This window comes from Erythrolamprus reginae, chromosome 3 (genome assembly GCF_031021105.1).
Source record: "Erythrolamprus reginae isolate rEryReg1 chromosome 3, rEryReg1.hap1, whole genome shotgun sequence".
Taxonomy (NCBI): Eukaryota; Metazoa; Chordata; class Lepidosauria; order Squamata; family Dipsadidae; genus Erythrolamprus; species Erythrolamprus reginae.
The window spans coordinates 86,039,506-86,061,258 of record NC_091952.1 but is presented as its reverse complement, the minus strand read 5'-3'; the positions used below and the strand labels follow the sequence as shown (position 1 = coordinate 86,061,258).

The following is a 21,753-nucleotide window of genomic DNA, read 5'->3' as shown; positions in this document are numbered from 1 at the left end:
AACATCATACATAATGATTATATGTAACAGCCTTATTTCAAGGTTTGTCAGATAACGTAGAAGAAATGTAAGAACTATTGAATATGAGTTGAAAGGAGCAATTGGGTTCTGTACCAAATGTCAGGTTATAGAAGCTCCGTTAAGTCTTTTTAAACACAACCGGGTGATCTTAACATAGTTTGGATAATTAGAATTTTTCTAATAGTGAATCAGAATTTGTCTTATATTATTCTGAATCCATTATTTTTTCTCCTGAACCTGGGAATAATACAGAATGTATTTTGGGTGCCTGTGTCTTGTTACATATTTGAAGAATGTTACCCCATCCATTCCTATCAACCCCAGTTTTATTAAGGCTAAATAATCCAAGGGCTTACAATCATTCTATAGGACTTAAAATCATTTTAAGTGGATGGCTTTGCTTTCAGTATCAAATCAGCCAATCCCCAAATACAAGAAAAAATAACCTAATCAAGGTGTTATAATAAAGTTACATTACAACAAAATATTGTATAATGACTTTGCCAAATTGTCAATTTCTTTATGATACATAATATTTCAAATACATTATTGCTATGGACAGAATTTAAATACTGTATATTCTTTTTATAGAGTCATTGGTGCTCTGAGCTCAGTTGTTTGCTTGAAAACATTTCATTTCATTGTAAGCATCATTAAGGACCCCATAGTTCCACCCTGAGCTACCTATATTTTCTTCTATTGGATACTTATTTATAAAAGTTACATTTTTGATTACAACACACAATCTTGTGGTGTGTGTTTATTGAATACAAAAAGTTATGAGAAAATATTTCTTGATTTATTTTAACTTCCTGACTTAAGGATTTCCTAGTAGTCTCCCATCCAAATATTAACCAGATCCGAACCTGAGATCAGTCAGAGTAGGCTAGTTGCTGCCTCTATTAACATTCTTAAATTATATACAAAGATGTATAAATGAAATCTCTTTTGCTAATTAAGCAAGTCTTGAAAGGGTTAACTTTCTACAAAAAATGTGTGTATTGCCCAAGAAGAATAAATAAACCTGCAATACAAGTGTATTACAAGTGGATAATATGTTGGCATTTGACCTTAGTTATGGGCATAATAAATATTGATTTTTTTAAAAGTTGCTTTTTTCATTAATCTGAAATTTGTTAGATAATACCACAGTTACATGCATCATATTTTCCAAATTCTAGTGATAGTTCAAAGGCACATTTTTAGAAATATATAAGAGCAACCTGACACAGGCATATTTGTTAGGGCTATACAATATATTCAAATGAAACATATCTCCTAAGATTATTAAAGCAACAATGTTCTACAAGTGTAGTATAGACGATTTCAAAGTTGTTCCTAGCTATCTGGGTACACAGCTAGCTGCTTTGCAGAGGAGAAAACACATTGTGAAGCACTTCATTTAAAAGCTTTGTATAGCTCTTATATTTGCGAAGCATATAATGATCATTAGAAGTGGTCTGTTGGGATCAAACTGCCTTTTAGCATGGAACACAGATTCTTTTAAATAAAGTTCAGCATAGTTAATTATAGCAACAATTGTGCATTCTATAATATATATATATATATATTCAAAATGAACTTGAATAAACAACTTATATCTTATCCAGTTTAGTAAATATTTTAAATAAAACATTACCTGGGCTTGCTGATTCAAATGATGGCTGTCCAAAAGAGAAAAAAGAAAATATTATTAGTAATAATACCAATTATAACATTAAACTTTGTATTTAAATCAAGCATATAATTGTCTAGAAAATGTCTGACTTGTTACAAAAAGAAAAACATAATGGAAATGTTTGCAATCATTATTTTTACCCATAGATAAAATACAGATAGTTGTTTTAAACACCCCCTCCCCAAAAGATCAGTTATGAAATTCTAATGGTCTAGTTGCCCATCATCCCATGGTCAAATGGCTGCATTCTAGGTACCCAGTAACTGACTCACATTTACAGCCACTAGGTGACTGCAATTTATGATGGCTTTGCTGAAAATCGGTGTTACTTTTGGTTTTGGCAAAATGCCTCATAGTTAATAATACATTTGCTTAACAACCAAAAATCACTTAATGACCATGGTGACTCATTTAATAATTGCAAAGGTCATAAATTTGGGTTGGGCATGTGAGGACCTGCTTTACAACTTTTACAACTTATTATTTAATGGGCAGGCTCCACTATGGTCATAAGTCAAGTACTACATATAATTAAAGGGGGTGGGGGGAATCCTACAGGAAATTAGCAGCAAAGCTCTTAAATATTAGCCTAAACAGTCAAACACACAACTGTTAGAGAAAATTAACAGATATTTCAATTTTCTAATACATAAGTACTCATCGGTAACTCAAACTTGTCTAAATGAAACATTACCACATGTTCTACCTGGCTGCGGGCCACCCAGAAACAAAGTAATTAACCAAACACACACACACACACACACACTCAGGCTTGTAAAAAGAAAGCAAAGAGGTTTTCTTTATGTACAGAAGGTTGCAAGCCTCAGCGTCTGCCAAAGCGATGTTAGTTTATGAATCCAACAGATCAGTTAATCACTCAAGTCAGCACAGAAGCTTTTCTGGCTTATGTCAGCCAAATATCTAGCAGCTTAAGTGTCAGAATGTCCCAAGATATCCAAAGCAAATGCGAAACCACTATTCATCAAAGTCTTTCTCCAAAAACTGAACGATAAATTCCCACACCGTCATCTGCAAAACCTCCCCTTTTCAAGGCTGCAGCAGCATCTTTAATTCCTAATACCTATGACCTAGAATATGTTTCTGCGTTTGTGCAGCTGCTCTTGGCGTTCCATCATTCTCCTTACCCGGACATTGAGAATAGGATCGTTCATTATGTCCTCCCCATCTGACTCAGATGAAACTCTGGCTGGAGATCTGACCGACTCTATTTCCCTCTCTGCCTTTCCAATCCCTTTCTCATTCTTTTCTCCTTCTTGTTCACTGTCTGAGTCCTCCTCCAGCCAGATGGGTCTTCTGTGATTGGAGTCCTCCTCCAGCTCCTCTGAGTCAAAATCAGCAGCCATAGGAGCTGGCCTGAAGCCAACCACAACACTACATGGTTTGTTCATGGTATTTCATATTGTGTTTATGTCTGGTCTGCCATATTTTATTTCTGTATTACTCATGAAGATATCCTTTATCTTATCCATCTTTCATGATGAAAAATCTAATAAATGTATAACTGTCACAAACACAAAAAATCACCTAAGTAAAAACTAAAGAATTTATGAAAAAAATTAAGAAAAAACAATGTCCTGTGTCTATGAGTGTGTGTATACACAAACACACACACAAACACACACAGAGACATATATAGACAGACAGACAGATAGGATATATGCATATAATATTTCAGTTTCTGAATAATATTGTTTACGTCAAGCATAGGAAATCAGGAGTCCAGGCAGTTTGAAATAAAAATTTATTGAAAGCAAAAGCTCTTTACAAGAATCTAAATTACTAACAGTCAATGTAAATTGGCAGTAGATAACAATCAATGGAATTCAAAGTGGGCTGGACTCTTGTTGGTGTGAAGGGACTAGAGCCTGATGATGCATCTGACTCGACCTTTGGGCTCAGTTTGGTTAATTTCCTATGGTTTAATTTAGAATATATGACATATCCATGAATGATTTCAATTTGTTTTTTGGTAATTATCAATGATATTTATTTACTGTATTTTAAACCATATAAACCCAGTGAAAAAACAATTAACTCTAAACATATAATAAAACTTAGAAATAAAATTGTAACTTATGTATCAGTGTAGCATAGCAATAAAATGACACAAAGATACACTTGATGCCAATGCCACTTGATTAGAGCAAAATAATAGACTTCAGAGGCTCTCTGTAAAAGCTGTCTTCGTAGGTCTAAGAAAGATTGGGTTGTATGACTAGAACATAGGTACAAGAATATTCCATAATTGGAGACTGCCAAATAAAAGGTTTTTTCTCCCCCCTACTGCCCAAATTCCCTTTATCTCTTATATGTGAACAACCCTAAGCAACCTCTCCTTGAATAAGTATACATTAAGGACCTTATAGTTTCCAAGATCAGTAATTAATATCAAATCCTTAACAGCAGAGCACAAGCAGGAAGCATGAATTACACTGTGTTTCTTTAATTAGCCCTACTGTTAAAAAAACAAGGACATACTTCTGGTGAGCACCATGGTGAACTGATGCCAGATGTGAATTGGCAAAATCTCTCTGGAGAAAGTAGAGATCTCAAGATTACCCACATTTACTTCCCACAGCTCATTTTTGGTGAGCAGATGGCAGGAACTGCATTTTTGTGAGCAACTTATGACTAACATAGAACTTATGGTAAAGCCGCTAATGCAATCTATATACAGGGTTATTTAAAAAGAACAAACTGATTTCATGATGTATTGCTTCAGGTCTCAAGCGTCATCATGTAATGAGTAAGTGACCATTTGAAAGAGGAGTTATATGAATTTTGAATGGCTGCCAAAGGGGCAATGTAGTTTCGTTGTTCTTCCGATAATGTTCACTTGTTTACCCTCGGAATGGCTAGTCCTCGGGAAAAGGCATTCTGAGTTCTCGATTTTGTGATTTGGTTGTCAATGTGCAGTGTGTTTTTCCAAGGCTATTTGACATTAATCCGCCCTAAGAACATTCAAAGGTGGTTTCGACAGTTTCAAGAGACTGAGTGTCTTGGGTAAAAGAAGAAGTCCAGGATGACCAAGAGTTTTGGAGGAACATGTGGTGAGAATCCATGCTGCGTTTGAGAGGAATTCTCTTATCACATTGATGTTGCCCGTGCTGCAGGTGGTGGCCACATTGAATGCTTGTAAGACAGGAAATAAAAGATGATTGTGAGTAGAATATTTGTGACTTGGCTGGAGTTTTGTATTATTTTTCTTTAATAAAATACTGTATCATTAAATCAGTTCATTCTTTTTGAATAACCCTTCAGATAAGCAGGTCTTAGTGAAATCACTGAATGAATTTTGTTCAATCCTTCAAAAAATAAGTTTTAATTACACAGATTTATAAAACACATTTGGAAGGAGATTATAGCAAAAGGATGTTTAGTATTAACTTTAGAAAGTTTTTAACAAACATATAAACAAAATATAAATGGACTTAAGACTTTGAAGTTAATTAAAAGTATCTTTCCCATGGGAAAATGTCTATATATTTGGACAAAACTGATAACTTTGAAGGTTGGACACTAGTGGACATTTTAAGAGAGATCTATAATGAATGGCTTTCAGGGAGTTATTTACTATTACTGAAGAATTAGAAGATGGTACTGAAGAGGAACAAGGCCAATGAATAAACCTGAAATTGATTTTAAGGTGGTTAAAAATTATAGCTTATAAGAAAGAAATGGAAATGGTGGATTTACAAATTAAACTAAATTATGACTCAATAAGTGAAAAAGACATACACATATTAAAGCAGAAGAGTGCTGTGGATTATTCCTCTACATTGGATTTACAAGATTTACAATTTGAGAAAAGAGACAAAGTATCAAATACTTAAAACTTTATTTGAGAGTTTTAAATATTGTTAGGAGAAAGAAGAAAGAATAGAAAATTGGTTTATTTGATTGACATTAAAATAAATGGGCTGCTATTTTTGGTAATGTTTAAATGGCTTGTTGAAAGACTGGATGCTGATGTTTTAAAAGTTTGATTTGTTTGAAGAGTGAAAATTGAGGAATTTAAATAGAGATGGAAATCTATATACACTGCTCAAAAAAAAAAGGGGAACACTTAAGCAACACAATATAACTCCCAAGTAAATCAAACTGTCCATTTAGGAAGCAACACTGACTGACAATCAATTTCACATGCTGTTGTACACTTTCAACTTTGTACAGAACAAAGTATTCAATAAAAATATTTCATTCATTCAGATCTAGGATGTGTTATTTGAGTGTTCCCTTTATTTTTTTGAACAGTATATATAAACATGAAAAACACGCAGAATCACAAAATACAGTGGAACCCCGACATAAGAGCTGCTCTACTTAAGAGCAACTCGAGATAAGAGCTGGGAGGGGAGAGATATTTTTGTTCTACTTACAAGCCCAAATTCGAGATACAAGCGCCAAGGAGCTGTCTCCTGAAGCCAAACGCTAACTTCCGCGTTCGGCTTCAGGAGACAGCTGCGAAGCGGCGCGCGTGTTTTAAAAGGTTGCAGCCGGCCTGGGGGGCTCGGGGGGGTGCTTGCAGCTTTCTTTCTTGCTCTTTTTCTTTCTCTCTTTTACCTTCCCTTCCTCTATTTCTTCTTTTCTTTCTCCTTCCCACCTTCTTCCCTCCCTCCCTCCCTTCACTCATTCCTCTCTTACTCTTCCCTTTCATAAGTTTCCTTGCTTCCTTCCTCTGTTCCTGTCCCTTCCCCCTTTCTTTCTTTCTTTCTTTCTTTCTTTCTTGCTCTTTTTCTTTCTCTCTTTTACCTTCCCTTCCTCTATTTCTTCTTTTCTTTCTCCTTCCCACCTTCTTCCCTCCCTCCCTCCCTTCACTCATTCCTCTCTTACTCTCCCCTTTCATAAGTTTCCTTGCTTCCTTCCTCTGTTCCTGTCCCTTCCCTCTTTCCTTCCTTCCTTCCCACCCTCCGTCCATTCATTCACCCATTCCTCTCTTGATCGCTTAAAGCCGGTCCCTGGTGCAAAAAGGGTTGGGGACCTCTGTCCTACAGGATTGGGTGGCAGAGAAGTTGAACATATGTAAATTTAAAAGTTTAAGAAAGTTTACAAGTTAAGTGAAAGAAACTTCATTATTCATTTATATGTACATGTACATTTCTTCATTAAAAACATGTCTTTCTGCATAATTTAGACTAACTTTGTGAGTTTTTTGAGGGCTGGAACCAATTAAAATTATTTACATTAATTCCTATGGGGAAAAGTCGTTCGAGATAAGAGCTGCTCGACTTAAGAGCCCAGGTCCGGAACGAATTAAACTCGTATCTCGAGGTACCACTGTATCCAGAACTGTAAAGCCTACAAACATGAAATTTGGCATGTATCTTCCTCTTGTCTTCTAGTTTTTCACCAAGAAAAGATTTTTAAAATGACCATTAGATCATTAGTATTTCTTATTATTAACACGCTCTGATGCTAAAGATTTAGATGTTCTATTCTCTCTCCCCACTGGAAAAGAACTCTGTTCTAACTGCAACTTGGGTGTGACTAGCACGTGACTCATCCGGACTATGGGCTGGAAGTTTGGACAGGATCAATGGGACAAGCCTGAGGGAGAGAAGGGGATAGGAAAGAGTTAATGGGAGATAAGGGGAAGGGGAGAGAAGGGGATAAGACGGGCACTTGTGGGGCAAGCCCGAGGGAGAGAAAAGGATAAAAAAGGATCAATGGGGCCAGCCTGTGGCGGAGAAGGGGGATAGCAGGGGACAGGCTTCTTTGGGGCAAGCCTGAGGGAGAGAAGGGGACAAGCCCTTCTCTCTCCCAGTCTCCCTCAAGCTATCTCATAGTTTCATAGAGGAGCATGGGTATTCAGCTAGTTGAAATATAAAAGAAACAATTCAAATTAAGTTTAAGCAGATACAATCTGCAATAGGGCTGTTATTTTTGATAACACTTAATGTATTTTTGCTGATTATTATGGAGAAATGTGTTTTTAGAGATTGTTTATAGACAATGGGGTGAGATATGAGATGCACTGTTCCCTGTAAGCTGCGCGCACGCGCACCCCAAAATACCCCCCACGCACCCTTTTCCATGGGCGCGTGCTCCGCATCCCCCTGCCAGCCCATTGGGGGGGGCGGGGGGCGGCAGTAGGAGGAAAGGGAGCCGCGACCGCCCCGCCTCCCCACGGTGCCTCCAGCCAAACGCGCCCCTGGCTTCTCGGCCCTGCCCCCCGGCCGCCCGATCCGCCCCCTCTCCTCCTCCTCCGCCTGCCTTGGGGCGCGACTTCTGCCGCGGCGGTGGCGGCACGAAAGCGCTGCCAGCCAGCCAGGGGGCTGCGAGAGAGGGCTTTCTCCGAGGGCTTCGGGAATGCCCGCCCCCCCCTCTCACAGCCCCTTCGCTGGGAGCGCTTTCGGCCCAGACTTCCAGCAAGGGGGCTGCAGTAGAGGCAGGGCAGGCGTTCCCGAAGCACTCGGAGAAAGCGCTCTCGCAGCCCCCTCGCTGTCGGTGCGTCCGCTCCAGAGCTCCGCCTCACAGCTGATCACCCTGCCGCCGCCCCACGGCTACTACCGCTGCTGAGAGAAAGAGAGAAAGGTGGGGGGAGAGAGAGATAGCAAGAGACAGAAGAGAAAGAAAGCAATAGAGAGAAAAAAAACAAGAGAGAAAGAGAGAGAGATGAAAGGGGGGAGAGAGAGATAGCAAGAGAGAAGAGAAAGAAAGCAAGAGAGATAGAAAGAAAGAGTGAGAGAGAAAGAAAGAAAGAAAGAAAGCAATAGAGAGAGAGAGAGAGAGAGAGAGCAAGAGGGGGAGAGAGAAATGACTCTTGATTTAAAGCATATGGTAAAAAGCACCCAAATAATAACAGAGGGAAAAAACCCCCAGCCATTTGTGTGTGTGTGTGTGTGTGTGTGTGTGTGTGTGTGTGAACTCTTGAACCATTTCCAATAGCTCACCTCTAATTGGAAATGGTTCAAGAGTTCACACACACACACACACACACACACGGGGGGAGGAGACAGGGATGGAAAAAGAGAAGATAATAATAGTAATAAATTTTGGTTTTGTTTTATTATTAATTTCTTTTAATAAAAAAAGAAGGGAATTTATTTATTTATTTATTTATTTATTTTTCTATGCCGCCCAGTCCCAAAGGGACTGTCGCTCAGACACTATACTTTTCCGCCCACACCGGAAAAAAATTAGAGGGAACATTGATGAGATGAAGAGTTGCTTGGTGCTATTTTAAAAGGCACAGAGCATGTTGATCATATTTGCAGAGGATGAAGAGGGAAGTTCCTTTTTCTCTTTCCATTTTTCTTGTCTGCATTAGATACACACACACACTATATAATAAATTGTATTTGTTTTATCTGTATAACATAATTTTCAATAACATTACTATATAAAAATAAGGGGCTACAATGTAGAAACCTAGAAGCAAATCAAGCAAAATCTCACCCTCTTAAATTTTGCTTCCAGGTTTCTGCATCCTAGCATCCTCCACTGAGGTGGAGTTTCAACCACTTTTCCCATACTGCAAAACTGAAAGACCACCCTTTTCAGATTAGCAGGATACTGAAATATCTACATGCTCCTCATAAATACTTTGAAATATAATACTCGTGTTTCTCATTTTCAGTGAATTCTCTTATAGAATCAAATAGTAACTGGGAGATACACAAATGAGTATCATTAGGATACAAAATATAGTATCACAAACTTATCAATAAACTTTTCCACAAGTTTTGTGTAGTCTCCACAATATTCTCAAAAACCGTCCTCCAAAATTATTGACAGATCGTGGTTCACATTATAGGTATTTCCCCAGATACCACTTTAGATTCTGCCTTTGAAGAGGAAGATTCAGGCAAATCTTCAGGCCTCTTCTTTTCCAATACAGAGCGACTGACCTTAAACAATCCCATGGAAAAATATACCACCAATGCTATAGGAGAGAAGTCTTGAAGCTTTGCCTCCTTTATGGCCATGTAGGCTTGAACATGAGCCCTTATTTTTGTCTTCTTCTGTGGTACTCTATTAGCTTCTGCTATTTTAACTCCTGTACCACCTCAGAAAGCTTAGCAGCACATGGGATTAACAGACAGAAGGAGGCTGCACAGAGACAATTCAACCCTCTGGTCACTTCCAAATTCCAACCAACATCAATAGAATTGTTTCTCAAGTTGGCTAGGAAAATCCCTAAGGGCTTAGTGGAATTTCTCCAGATACGAACATAAGTCAGAAATTATACAGTGATTAATCTTATCTGACCAGAAAGTTATTTAAAATGCAATGGACTATATTAGTGTCCTATATCCTCGCACAATTTACCTGGAAAAAAAAGAGAGGTCTGGTATATGCCTGCATATGTATTTTGAGCCAGAAATTATACTGAGATAAGTTATGGTAATATCAGCCAAGGCAGATAACCAAGCCAAGAAATCAACTCCACAAGGTGGCTAAAACTATTTTTACTGAAATTGGCTATAACAAAATCTGGCACATCTGATGATGTGGTAATTCTTCCTAATTGTCCAATGAATTAGGGAGGTGTTTGTCTGAGCCACTTGCAAATGTTGTGGACAATGTATTTTATCCCATATACTTTTAGCGACAAAGTTGCAGATCTCTTATCAAGTTCATTTGACTCAATCTACAGGTATTTGTGAGTTACTGAGCCTTCCTAGACACTTCTCCAAGGCATGGAGATAGAAAGCTTGTAAGACAAATACAGTGGTACCTCCAGTTGCAAACTTTTCTAGATAAGAAGCGGGTATTCAAGATTTTTTTTGCCTCTTCTCAAGAACTATTTTCCACTTACAAACCTGAGTCTCCGAAACTGTAACTGGAAAAAGCAGGGAGAAGCCTCCGTGGGGCCTCTCTAGGAATCTCCTGACAGGAAACAGGGCCGGAAAAGGTGGGGAGAAGCCTCCATGGGGCCTCTCTAGGAATCTCCTGGGAGGAAACAGGGCCTCCACCCTCCCTGTGGTTTCCCCAATCCCACACATTATTTGCTTCTACATTGATTCCTATGGGAAAAATTGCTTCTTCTTACAAACTTTTGTACTTAAGAACCTGGTCACGGAACGAATTAAGTTTGTAAGTACAGTAGAGGTACCACTGTAGTTTTAGAAACACCAATATCAGACCAGTGATGAAATCCAAGAGGGATGTATCTTATTGGGGCAGCCACATGGGATCATCACTTTGTCCTTATAGTTCAGCTGAATGCAGAGATTCTTAACCCACACCATCTCAAAAGTAGGACACCTGGTCACAGATAAATTATTTCTTAACAGCACAGCCACCCTCTCTCTTGAACTCTGGCATTTACAGTTGCTATCAGACAGAAAACTCAGAAGAAACCTTCTACAGCCCTAATCTGCTCAATAATTATATACCTTAGATCAGCTGTCTTTGCTCTCCCCAGGCATTGAATTATGGGTGTGGGCACTTGTACATGTGCGATAGCACAAACTCACCCTTTTTTGGCACCCGAGGAAAAAAAGGTTCGCCATCATTGACCTAAGACATATGGGACCATATCTGAAGTCACGCAAGGCGTTGTCCTATGTCCGTTTCAGCACGTATGCATGTGCTCGCCAGCTGATTTTGGGCTTCTTTTCAGCTGTTTTTGCTCTCCCCAGGCTTCAGGAAAGCTTCCGGACGGTGAAAACGGCCTAAGGGGCCAACCGGAAGTTCATTTGTGTGCATTACCCCAGCCTCCTTTTTGCTCTCAGGGGTCTTCAAAAACTTCTTCGACTCTGGACAGTTGCAGCTAGGCCTCTCACATCTTGGCCTATTTTTTCTGCAGCCAGCAAGGCTTTCCTGAAGGCCTCTGCAGCTGATAACAGAGCTCCAGATCGATCTAGAGCTCTTTTATCAGTTAAAGAGGCCTTCAGGAAAGCCTTGCTGGCTGCAGAAGAATTGGGAGAGGTGTGGAAGTCCTGGTTGCGACTATCCGAAGATAAGCTGTTAGGGGAGCTCCACTTCCATTTCATTTTTGAACTTCAAATTGCTGTTGGGCCATTTTTCACTGTCCCTAGTGTTCAGGCGGCTTTCCTGAACCCTAGGGAGAGTGAAAAACAGCCCAATGGGCCTACCAGACGTGTCAGTGAGGCCTATGCAAATGCAGAAGGGGCAGCATGAGGGATTGTGTGCATGTCTGGGGGGCTGTGCGCATAAGCATAGCACTGCATTATGGGTGTGGGCTTGTGTGCACACATTATTGGATGTGTATGCACCTTTTTGACACTCAAGCTGAAAAAGGTTCACCATTTGTTTCTCTACCAACATATGAATAAAGATAGCATTATTACAGATGGATCTGGCATTCAGCAACAGTAGACATAATAATTTACAATAATATATGGTACATGTAATATCAAAACAATTTAAATATTTTGTTATTGCCATTAAGATCTTCCCGAAAGACTAAAGTGCCTAGGAAGCTATATAATAAAGACATTAAGATATTATCTTAATATCGGTACTTAAGACACTGCTCATCAAGTACACATAAATGTTGATGTTCTACCCACTAAAGCTGCCATGTACAATAAGAAGAGAGCTGCTTCAACAGTTAGTCACTTCATAATATCTGTTTCTACCTCCTTTTACCTTTCAGGAAGCACAACATTTCATAACAAAGGAAAAGCATGTTCTCAATAGTTTTGCAAAATTAGGAATCATATCCTTTAGTGGCTTAGTTTTTATTCGATCTTTTATTCTCAGGTTTAGTTTTCATTCAAACAATAAAATATTTGATCCTTAATGAAGGAAAAATATCAAGCAAAATAGATGAATAATTTGTGAAATATATGAAGTGTTTCTAAAACGACATAAATAGATATTTGCCACTGTTGCATAAATATTTTCCATTTAATCTTGTTCATATCCCAAAAGTTCCCAATCAGATTCAGATCAGATAAAAATCAGTTCTGATTATAGTATGAGAGACAATGAGAATTGGATACAAATTTACTAAAAACATATTTTTGAAAGCGAAGGATGCAGAGCATTCAGAATTCATTCCAACCCTCTAATAATAGCTCCATTTTAAGTCATGTGACTGGCAGAGAGGAAGAATGGAGTTCAATTTAAAAAAAAAAAGGAAAAGCTCGCATTACATCACACTCCAGAGGGGAATAGTGGTAAAATTTTCTTGGATTGTTTTTCTTTGAAACCCGCCTATTCAGCCTATTTTAAAAATTGATCTTTCTTTTGACAGCTTCTATCCTAAGAATAAGTTTTGTTCAATATTATATGCAGATGTACAGAGTCTCAAGTCTCTTTTATCACAATAGAGTAAGAAATAACTGAGTATGGTCCAGTTGACAGTTCCATAACTCCAATGTACCACAAAGTCAGAATCCCTAGAAATTACAAATAAAAAGAACACCACTTGTACAGCTATCAATAAACTATTGTCAATATTATACTGTTCCTGTTAACTAGAAGAAAACAACTATGGATTTTAAAAGCTTAATATACAAAAAACAACCATAAGTTTTTGCAATGCCATTATTTCCTACCATCTCTTTAATATATGTCCAATAAACACAACAAAGAGTACTGGATATAGCTTTTGGCGATTACATTTTTAAAATAATGATATAACACTGGAAATCAGACTATTATTTTAACTCATTGAAAAAGAATATTGAGTTCACAGTAAGTCATGAAAGGAAATTATTACTTAGGTCTCCAATGGTTTATGGTGGTATACCTTTAGGATTATTATATTGATAGTCCACTTTTTTCTGGGACTCAGGATCAGCCCCAGCCAGACACTTTAACTACTAGGCTATCACTGGCCAAGGATAAATAGCATCAACTGTATGGAAAAATCTAGGTAACAAGTTGATCTTCACCTGTAATTATTCAAACAACAAAGTTTGTGCACTATAATTAGGAATTTCTACTGCTTTGTTTATAACAGAAAAAGCTTTTCCAAAGACAACGGTATTTACTTATTTAGTACCAGATGTATATTCTACCTTTATTTGGTACAATTATGATAAGTGAATACAAAAGTCTATTTTCTACACAACAAGCCCCCAATCAAGTGGGTTGAGCTGAAAGAGTGACCTCATCCCTTTAATACTCTTCACGATCCTACTGCCTTCTGCAGAATCTATTTCCAATTAGTATATCAGAGAACAAACTTAAAATGTGAACTTAGAAAGAGTTAAAGACTAACCACTAAGATATGAGAGAGATTTCACTATTTTTAGAGTAGTCTAAATTTTACATAAATATAAACAATTTAAAAAAAGAACACCCAGCTGGATTAGGTCAAAATCTATGTCAGTTTCATCTCATATCAGTCAACTTGCAAATGGCAGTTTGAAGCATGCTACCCCCAAAGGTAACCAGTTTCCTACACCAAGAGATTAAAAAAAATGGGGGGAAAGTTGTAGGCTCAGCCTATCAAGAGATACAATGGAGGAGTGGCCCCAAGTGGGCTTCTCTTTTGTGGAAAAGTTTGTCATCCCCCCTGCCAAGGCAAGAATAGCTCCCACTATCATGATGCTCCAAATAATCATAAAGCCTGGCTTTTTCGAACACCTTTGATTTCTGACTACTATAGAGTACCTAGTGTAGGACTGCCATGTTATAATTTTAAAACATAAGATACTGCTTTTCTTTTATTATTAAAAGAAAATTGGCAATTGCTTTATCATCATTTAGTCACCTTGAATGAAATTCAGTAGTTTATAAATGTATAGATAGAATGAGGAAATATTCCAAAATCTGAGGGCTGTTTGTTAATTAAACAGATTGTCTCCAGTAGTTAAATGTTTCTTCTCTTTGGAGGTATTAAAGCAGAAGCTAGACAGCCTTCTGCCAAGCATACTAAAACAACATCCTTTCACTAAAAATTAGTAAAATGAACAGTGAACTGGGCCAGGTGATTTTCAAGATCTCTTTAACTTTACTATCGTAGGCAAACCTGATTTATATAACAAGCTATGTATCAGGAAATGGAGCTAGAGTAAAAGACAGCAGGGAGAGTTTTGCAAAACATGTTCCACACATCACATTACTTTGCTCTTCAAACATTGCTTTTTATTGTCCTTCCTGGTGCAATTCAATGTACTCATGTTGATCTATAAAGTTCTAAACTATATGAGACCAGGAAATTTAAAGTATCATTTATTTCCATATTAATGTCATGCCAAGACTCTATCTGAATTGTGGTAGGATATGAATGCAATAAATAAATATTTGTAATTTATTATCATAACTGGAAACCAGATTCTGTAGCATAATTACAAAATTTACTACCAAACAAGAAAAAAGTGGCTCCCTTCTCATTCTACTTTCAACAAATAAATACTCTACATTATCAGAACATGTAGTGTATGTTGAGCTCTCTGGGCCTCAAAGCAAAACTCTCACAAGGAGCTGTGCAATATTAGAGTTAAGTTGTTGACTCTCTCCCAATTGAGATTGGTTCTGAGAAAGAGAAGAGAGGCACCATGAACTGCTTCATCTTCTCTGCTGCTGTCACAATATGCTTAAGCCTCACAAGGATCTCCTCTTACTCTCTTAGTCATTACAACTCATCCCATTCCTGGCTGACAACTAAGTGATTGTCAGTAATGGCACCACTACTGTTAGGGCAACAACTTAACTGGGAACAACAGTGGAATGATGAAGTAGCAACAGCTCTACCCTCACATGCCACTCTTCTCTTGCTGAAGTGCTGTGAGACCATCAGTGATGGGCTACGAGCCGGAACGCTAAATTGCGCTCGCAGCCGTGGCTCATAAGTTCTTGCGGGACCAGTGTGATTTTGCTGCTGCACCTGTGGAGGTAGCAAAATTGTGCCCATGTTTCGGTGAGGTTTTACCTGCAGCTTCATGCGCGATTTTGCTACCTTCACAGGTGCTGCAGCAAAATCACGCTGGTCCCGCAAGAACTTACGAGCCGCGGTGGCGAGCACAATTTAGTGTTCCAGCTCCTAGCCCATCGCTGGAGACCAGGTTTATTTCTTTGAATGTTTGAAGGTATGGAGCAAGAGAGAATCTGGAGTATCTTGTATTTATGAGCTCTGTAGAATTAAACTATTAATTTTAAACTGGGAAAAAGTCTTGCCTTTGCTATTTTTATGCCCCTGCTTTTAATTTTGTGATGCAATGTTGTTATTTAAATTAAACACCTCCTGCAAAGTTAGTATTGTATTGCTTGATTTCATTGTAAATATTGATATCTTCATTGCAACAAGTAATCCTCAACTTATGATCACAAATGGATGGCAATTTTGGTCATTTAATGATGTGGTCACTAAGTGAGTCATCAGGTGACTGAACTGGAGTGTACTACCATTTTTACTGTGGTTGTTAAGTAAATAACATTCGTTAAATGAATCAAGCTTCCTTCACTGACTTTGCTGGTTGGAGGCCAGATAGGAATGTAACAAATCATGGCATATAGCAGCAAGATGCTGCAACCATCATAAATGTGAACCAGTTGCCAAGCACCCAAATTATGATCATGTGACTTTAAGGTGACGCAATAGTTGTAATTTCAAGAAGCATTATGGTCATAAAGCACTTTTTCAGATGCCGCCATAACTTTAAACCAATGATAAACATTGACATAACGATAAGCAGATAAAAGTAGAGTCAGAATTTGTTCACCAATTGATACAGACATATAAACAATATATGTAAGAATCCTTATTATCAGGTCAGAAATCCACTTCCTTATCAATTTGTCTCAATGTTGTTGAGAATTTTAGTTTATATATTAATTCTAATTTGAAAATAACTAATTGCTGAATTTCTAGTAAGCTCAATCCATCTATCTCAATTAATTTTGCTAAAGAGAATTTATTTATTTATTTTATTTATTTTATTTATTTATTTTATGTATTTATTTTATTATTTAGATTTGTATGCCGCCCCTCTCCGCAGAGTGTCTGTGACACTCATACCTCTAAGAGGAATTTTCCATTTAAGCAGTTGTCAATCTGTCTGTTACTAATTTACCATAAACATTTTTTCTACAGCTTTGACTTCCCATATACTATTGATTCATATAAGGAATGCATATCAAACTCTGCAATTAATCTAAACTTATTACAAGAGGTAAAAAGTTTTACTAGCTTTTAGAAATTCAAAAACTTTTACAAATGTTGTTTTTCTGTTAATTTACTCAAGTGGGAAAAATTATTTTACTTTACTGTTTATTGATTAATGTGGGAAAATAAAAATGATAGAAACAAGAAACGCCTGTTTTTCCCCCCCTTACAATATAAACAACTACCCCATTTCCCCCCAAATAAGACATCCCCTGATAACACACCCAATTGGGCTTCTGAATGCATGGCAATAAGGCCAAGTGCTTATTTCAGAATTTAAAAAAATATAAGACAGGTTTTATTTTCGGGGAAACACGATAGCTTTGTATAAAATTTTGCAGGACAAGAAAGGTCCAAATAATTATGATTTCCACGTTCTACAATGCAATGCAATACCCTTTCCCAGTTAAAAATCAATAGTTTAATTCTATATATAAAAATCACATGATCAGATTATTTGTTCTTTAAAATATTTTGATAAAGGCTATTTGAATTATTTTAAAACCTGAAGCAAAATTAATAGCTAGCAATATTATTATTTTTATTAATACTCATTCATGTATATTTTGAGGATAGGTTTTTTGTTAATATAATATTGCTCAAAATATTTCCCCCCAAATGCTTCCCTCTTTATTTGGATCAGGTAATGATTTGGATAATTTTTGATGAGTTCAGTAAACATGTCTGTTCCTAAAGGGAAAACAACCTTCAATATTTCATCTTGTTTTACAATTTTTAATATACTATTTTTGGGGGTTGATTGTAAAGATTTTGTTTAAAAATGTAAATTACTTTGTAAATTACTTTAGGATTCCCTCTGATAACAAAAGAGTAAACAAACAAAAACAAAAATCATTAGATAGTCTGATCATCTATCACTGATCATTACTTCACAACACAGTCTTGTTTAAGTAGCAATGTAGAATATGGTTCATGTGTATGTATATATTTCTTCCTCTAGCATATAATTAAGAGCTCCAATTTTGGATTGAATTTACTTTCACCATTCTGCTAGAATAAAATAGAAACTTTATTTAATAAAGTTTTAATAAAATAAATACTAAATACTGGTAAGTATAAAATTAATACAGATATACAAGTAGATACAAAACTTCAGAAAACAATAGGACATATTCATAATAAGTTGTCAGCCCTACTGTTAAAAATTGAATTATATAAATGATACTTTAAGGTAGTATTACTTTATCTATTTAGAAAAGCAAAGCAAGCAAAAACTACTACTAAAACAGAAGAAACTTTCAACATAGTATTAAAACAAAGAAAAATTAAGTATACCCATTTTAATTCATCAACAGATGTAAAAACCATCAAGTTTTCAAAAAGGAAACTGCGAAAAGAGACAAGTTTGAACATGAGCCACATGTTCATGAAACTAATCAGTTTCATTTTCTGAATCTCAACTAAAATGATTAATATTCTCTGATATTTTCCTTGTTTTTTATCATTTTAATGGATATCTGAAAACTGCTATCTCGCCTGTCCTGAGGTGAGCTTCCCTATTTTTTCACATATTAATATAACTGCAAATATAAACCAATTTCTTTTACATCTTTTCATGTATCTTCTTTTGGTATCATTTTAAACAAAAAATGTCATACGGAAGCAATCTTATTTAAGTGAGCAGAGATGAGGGCATCAAAGCACTATCCTTGTCTGGCTTTACATGGAATAATTATAACACTTTTTAAGCAGAAGAGAGGTAAAAAACACTTATTTTCAAAAGCATGCGCTAAAACAGGTTATCAATTTTTGAGATAACTAATTCACCCAAGCTAGGATGAGAGATTTTAAGAGATTTTCCTTGTACCAAACCCCCCCCCCCTCAAACACACCAATGTTTTAAAGACTATTCAAATGTCAGTAAATTATACTACTACCATGTTTTCCCCAAAATATGACCGTCTTATATTTTTATGTACCCGGAAATAAGCGCTTGGCCTTATTGCCATGCATTCAAAAGCTTGATTGGGCTTATTATCAGGGGATGTCTTATTTGGGGGGAAACAGGGTATCAATTTTGAAACAATACCCCATTATGTGTGGGAATCAACCAAAGGCTCATATGGTAGCATAAAGGATTAAAATAAGCTTTCCTAGACAAGCTCAACTACATCCATATGCTTTTATCTTGGAAGCAAAACAGAAATGGTTTGCGATTATAATGTTTTTCCTCGATTTTTTTTTAACTGAAAGAATAGTAGATGCTTGGTACAAACTTCCAACAGACATGGTTGGTAAATCCACAGTAACTGAATTTAAACATGCCTGGGATAAACATATATCCATCCTAAGATAAAATACAGGAAATAGTATAAGGGCAGACTAGATGGACCATGAGGTCTTTTTCTGCCTTCAATCTTCTATGTTTCTATGTTTAAACTTTCCTCTCTAGCCTTGGTATCCCTTGATGGTCTTCCATCCAATTCTTCACCAGGCTTCATCTTGCCTAGCTTACATGCCCACAAAAAGCTGGACAGGTGCTGCCACCTCCAGCACCCAGTCCCCTTGAGTAAATCTTATAAATTGCTCAACCTAACCGGCCAGAGTCTCAAACACCATTTTGAGCTTCTGAATTTCAAGGGTGGGTGGGGGAGAGCGGGGAGGCCAAACGTTAACAAAGTTTTTGCAAATGACAAACCCCATCCCATCCCAACCAGAGAAGGCCCTTTCCCAGCGTCCACAAGCCAGGAAACTCAACCTGTTAGAAAGTATCCTGCCAAATGCTGGAGCAGCAGAGAGCTCTCTCTCTCTCTCCCCCCTCTTCAAAGACTTTTCAAAGACTGTGCTATAAAACACCCAGCCATCGGAAGGAGGGGGGGGGGAGTCAAGCCTCTCTTGACTCCCCAACTCGCCCCGCGAAGCTTTTGGGGTCTCCCCAGATCTCCTATTCTTTTATTTATTTATTTATTTATTTATGTATTTATTTATGTATTTATTTAGATTTCTACGCCGCCCTTCTCGAGGCGCCCCCCCCCTCTTTGCTGAAGTGGGGGGCGCCCAGTAAAGGGACAACTTGGGTGAATGCAGACTGTCCCAAACAGGAAGAAAAGCGGCAGCCCTTCCCCCCCCCGCTTCTACTAGCACCCCTCTCATATCCCAGAAGGAACCGAAAGGGTCGCGTCAATGTTTCTCGTCCCCCTTCGCCCAACCCCATTCCCGCCACGCCGGGGTCCCGAAGCGTCCTCCCCGACTCGGTGGGGGCCCCCCCGCGACTTCTAAGCACAAGACGCCAGGCCCGTATCTCGGGACCTCCCCCCCCCCCATCTCCGTAACTAACTTATAGGGAGGGAAGCGAAAGGAAAAGGAGGGCAGCGGCCGCGCAACAAGTTCCCGGTTGGCCCCGACCGGTTGACTCGACTCCCATGTCTGTCTCTTTTCCCTCTCGGGCCGCCGCCGGCGCCTCTTCTCCTCCTCCTTCCTCTTCCTCGTCTCCCTCCTTTCCCTTCCCCTCCTTTTTTTCTTTCCATCCCCTCGCCGCCACTCTCTCTCCCCCATTTACCTCCGCCATGTTCGCCGCTCAGCTGAGGCGGGCCGAGCCCCGGAGAAGGGGAATCACATCGCCGCCGCCGCGGCGGAGAGAGGAGAGGAGGAAACGGCACGGAAGGGTTATGCGGGAGCGGCGGCGGCGATGGGTCACACAGGCTCTGGGAAAGCGGCGGCGGCAGCAGCGGCAGCAGCGGTGGGTGCAGGGAGGAGGGAGCGGGGAGCCGCCAGGGGGAGGAAGAGGCCCAACGTCACCGCGCAAAAGGAGGTGGGCGCGCCCGCGACACCGCCTCTCCGCTCCCCCCCCCCCGCCCCGCCCCGCTTTTAGGCCGCCCGCTCTGCCGGCCCTTCTTTTCCTCTGCCGGCGCGAGCGCTTCAGTCACGAGACGGCGCCGTCCGTTTGCCGGCCTCGCGCTCGCGGAAGACACTTCACCGTCCGCCCCCCCGCCCCCCCGAATAACCTTCACGAACTCGAGAAGAGAAACGGCCTCTTTCGAGGACGGGGAGGAGGCTTTGTGGGGGTTGGAGAAAGGTGTTTTAAACGGGCCACGCACGCGCAGTCCCCACCCAGAAGGTCCCGGAGACTTTCTCTGGGGCGGACGACGACTCCCCTCACAACGTAACGCGGAGTCGGCCAACATTTATTTATTTATTTATTTATTTATTTATTATTATTATAATTTTAAAAATGAGCATCTCGTACAAACCCGCGACTCTACCCACCCGCCAAGACGGGCCAGGGTGAGTCAAAAGCTTCCGCTTCGGCAAAGTTTACCCCCACCTCACTCCGCCGCCTCCACTCGGCGCTCTTTTCGCACGTTTCCCTTTCGCGCATTTCCCCCGCCGGTAGAAAAAGAAGGGAGCCCAAATTCTTCCCAGGCTCGTGGGTCAAATAAAAGAGCCGTGGCCGCTTTCCGTATCGCGAAGGCGCAGAAGGGTAAAGAGGCCAAAAATGGGGTGGGGGGGAGAGACGACTCGTAAAGGGGGAAAGCGCTAAATCCTCCTCACTCCACCGAGCAAGTTACTTCTGCCTTTTATCTTTCCCGAAAAGCGGGAATAATCGATCGGTCTCTCTCCCCCCCCCATCCCGAAAGTTTAGTCTCGTATAGGATCGCCTGCTTGAATAGAGCAGTGTTTCCCAACCTTGGCATCTTGAAGATATCTGGACTTCAACTCCCAGAATTCCCCAGCCAGCATTCGCTGGCTGGGGAATTCTGGGAGTTGAAGTCCAGATATCTTCAAGATGCCAAGGTTGGGAAACACTGGAATAGAGGACTGGACTAGAAGATCTCCAAGGTCCCTTCCAGCTCTTGTCTGGTTCTGATTCGTCTCTTTGCGTACCTCTTTGCCCATGGTCTTAAGAATGGCAGCTTCTGCCTTACAAAGAGGGGAGCGGGGACGAACAGGTTCGGGGGTGGGGGGGAGAGTAGTCTGCTTGCTTTGAAGCGTTGGCGCTGCTGCCCAAATCAAATGGCTCCTTTGCCGTTTGTCCGTTATC

General features: G+C 39.3%; 1 protein-coding gene across 3 annotated transcripts in view; it reads right to left on the bottom strand.

Annotated features, from left to right (window-relative positions):
* MIER1 (MIER1 transcriptional regulator) overlaps window positions 1-20,453 on the bottom strand; it is a 67,124-nt gene extending 46,671 nt beyond the window's left edge. The window contains exons 1-2 of one of the 3 annotated variants that reach the window (XM_070746120.1): window positions 20,272-20,453; window positions 1,661-1,685 (exon numbers count right to left, since the gene is read on the bottom strand). In XM_070746120.1, the coding sequence (XP_070602221.1) occupies window positions 1,661-1,685; window positions 20,272-20,280 (34 nt within the window). In that variant the 5' untranslated portion in view covers window positions 20,281-20,453. The remainder of the gene's footprint in view (window positions 1-1,660; window positions 1,686-20,271) is intronic. The other 2 variants (XM_070746121.1, XM_070746122.1) reach the window with 2 other exon arrangements.
* Between the last annotated feature and the right edge of the window lie 1,300 nt (window positions 20,454-21,753).